Source organism: Platalea leucorodia (genome assembly GCF_965183815.1).
Source record: "Platalea leucorodia genome assembly, chromosome: 6".
In the NCBI taxonomy this organism is placed as follows: Eukaryota; Metazoa; Chordata; class Aves; order Pelecaniformes; family Threskiornithidae; genus Platalea; species Platalea leucorodia.
Window position 1 is genome coordinate 84,848,911 of NC_138828.1, and position 2,469 is coordinate 84,851,379.

The 2,469-nt window shown below is 66.5% G+C and overlaps 1 protein-coding gene across 1 annotated transcript; it reads left to right on the forward strand.

Annotated features, from left to right (window-relative positions):
• Positions 1-395: 395 nt before the first annotated feature.
• EGR4 (early growth response 4) lies at positions 396-2,185 on the forward strand (the record flags this gene model as incomplete). The annotated part of the gene is made up of 2 exons (XM_082314806.1): positions 396-534; positions 858-2,185. 2 exons carry the CDS (start codon positions 396-398, stop codon positions 2,183-2,185), a joined length of 1,467 nt encoding a protein of 488 aa, XP_082170932.1.
• Between the last annotated feature and the right edge of the window lie 284 nt (positions 2,186-2,469).

A 2,469-nucleotide genomic window follows, 5' to 3' on the forward strand; every position in this document is an offset into this window, starting at 1 on the left:
CTATAAAGGGGGCGGCGGGGAGGGAGAGCCGGGCGTCCGCACGGGCTGCCGCTGCTGCCGGCCCTGCCTGCCCCTGCCTGCCCCTGCCTGCCCCTGCCTGCGCCCCCGCCCCCGGCACAGCCCCCCCCCCGCCCCCCCCGGGGCACTGCACCCCCCGGATCGCTCCCGGCAGCCGGCCCGAGCATCACCCGCATCGCCCCAAGCACCCCCGAGCATCGCCCAGATCGCCCCAAGCACCCCGCAGCATCACCCGCATCGCCCCAAGCACCCCCGAGCATCGCCCAGGCGGTCCCTGGCACCTACCCCGGGCATCCCCCGGCTCGCCCCCAGCATCCCCCGGCTCGCCCCGAGCATCCCCCGGCTCGCCCCAGCCCGGCCCCACCGCTCCAGGGGAAATGCTCAACGTTATGGATTTCTCCTGCCCGGATCCGCTTTACTCCAAGTACGAGGAAAGCTGCGAGATGAAAACCGGAGACCTGCAGGGCTTGGGGCAGCCTGAGCAGCAACTTCTGGCAGAGGCCGATTTCCTCGGAGGTAATGGCAGGGGGGATGAGGGACCCCGCTGGGAATGATAGCTCCAGCCGGGAATTGGGCATCTCCCCTTCCTCTGCCCCCAGCCTGCTCCCAGCCCCTGGCTGTGGGTTCAACAGTCCCCCCGCTAGCGCAGGGTGGGGGTCCTGGGGGTGCTGCTGGGGAAGGGGGGTGAAGCCCAGGGCTCCCTGTGTGGTCCCGGGGACCCGGCTAGGACGGGGACCTCGCAGTGACGCAACATCAGCATCCCGCTGTTCCCCTGTATCCCGCCCCCCCATCCCCGCATCCCTCCGTCCCTCTAACCGCCGTCCCCTCTGCCTCCCCAGGTGAGCTGCTGGGCGCCCCGATGAGCGGCGGGGCAGTGGATTACTCCCTCCTGGGCAGCCAGCCCTCCCCTTCGCTCAGCTACACCGGCAGCTTCTTCATCAAGGCGGTACCGGAGCATCCCCAGGACCAGGAATCCCTCTTCAACCTGATGTCGGGGATCCTGGGCATCTCCCCCTTCGCCTCCTCCGAGGGCCACCAAAGGCACCCGGATGCTCTTTACCCCTGTCCCGAGGTGGCTCAGAGCCAGCTGGACCTTTACGCCGCCTGCCAGCCCGAACTGAACGGATCCACCCAAGCCCCCTTCCCGGAGCAGGGCTACGGCGGCTTCCCCACGGCGGAGGGTGCGCAGCCCCTCCAGGCACAACCCACCTTGGGAAACACCTCGCAGTGCTTCTTCCAGCCCAAGCTCCTGGACACCAAGCAGGACATCAAGCTGCCCTCTGGTTCCCCACCCCTGGACAAGTTTAAAGCCTCATGCGCCCAGTGGGAGCCCGTCACCCAGCATCAGGCCTACTTGCCCACCGGCTACCATTCTCCCGAAGCCTTCCCGGCTGGGGAGATCAGCCAGGGGCTGTTCCACCCGCTGGGCTCCAAGATGGAGAGCGTTTTGTCCGTCAGCTGCCAGTCGGAGCTCGGCAGCCTGGCGGAGGACGCTGCCTGCTTCGGCACCCATCTGGGCTTCGGCTGCGAGCCAGAAAACTTCCCGGCCCGCGGGGACTTTGCCGACACCAAGATCCACAACCTCCCTCCTCCATTAATGCCGGAGTTCGACGCCTCCTTGGCCCAGCCCGAAGTCCTGCCGGGTCTGATGAGCTCTGCCGAGCTCCTCCATCCTCACCCCTCGCCCTCTGTCCCCCCCACGGACTTTTTGGGCCACCCCACCTCTTCCTCCATCCCTTCCCTGCTGCCCACCAACCCTCCTGCCTTGGCCGAGCCCAAGAAGAAGACCCGCCGGACCAAGTGCTCTTCCAAATGCTTCTGCCCGAAACCCCACGAGAAGGCTTTCGCCTGCCCGGTGGAGAACTGCATCCGCAGCTTTGCCCGCTCGGATGAGCTCAACAGGCACCTCCGCATCCATACGGGCCACAAACCCTTCCAGTGCCGCATCTGCCTGAGGAACTTCAGCCGCAGCGACCACCTCACCACCCACATCCGCACCCACACCGGCGAGAAGCCCTTCTCCTGCGACACCTGCGGCCGCCGCTTCGCCAGGAGCGACGAGAAGAAACGTCACAGCAAGGTCCACCTGAAGCAGAAAGCCCGGACGGAGGAGAAGCTCAAAGGTTTGGGTTTCTTCTCGGTGGGTCTCTCCTTTGGGACACTGTGAAGCCCCAACCTGAGCGCTGGGAGACGGCATTTCCCGAGGTCCCCCGAGCATCTCACGGGAGAGCCGGGGTGGGAATATCCTCCTGGGGTGGCCCCGGAGAAGATGACAGCGGATCGGGCCGTGCCGGGGAGGAGAAGGGCACGCCGGAGGCAGAGGCGATGCTGCGGCGCTGGACCACTGGCTGCGGAGGAGGGATGTGGCAGCTCCGGCCACCTGGAGCCATCTCCAAACTGCAGGGACTGAGTCATTTTTACAGCTCCTATTCCAAGGAGGGGAAAAAAAAA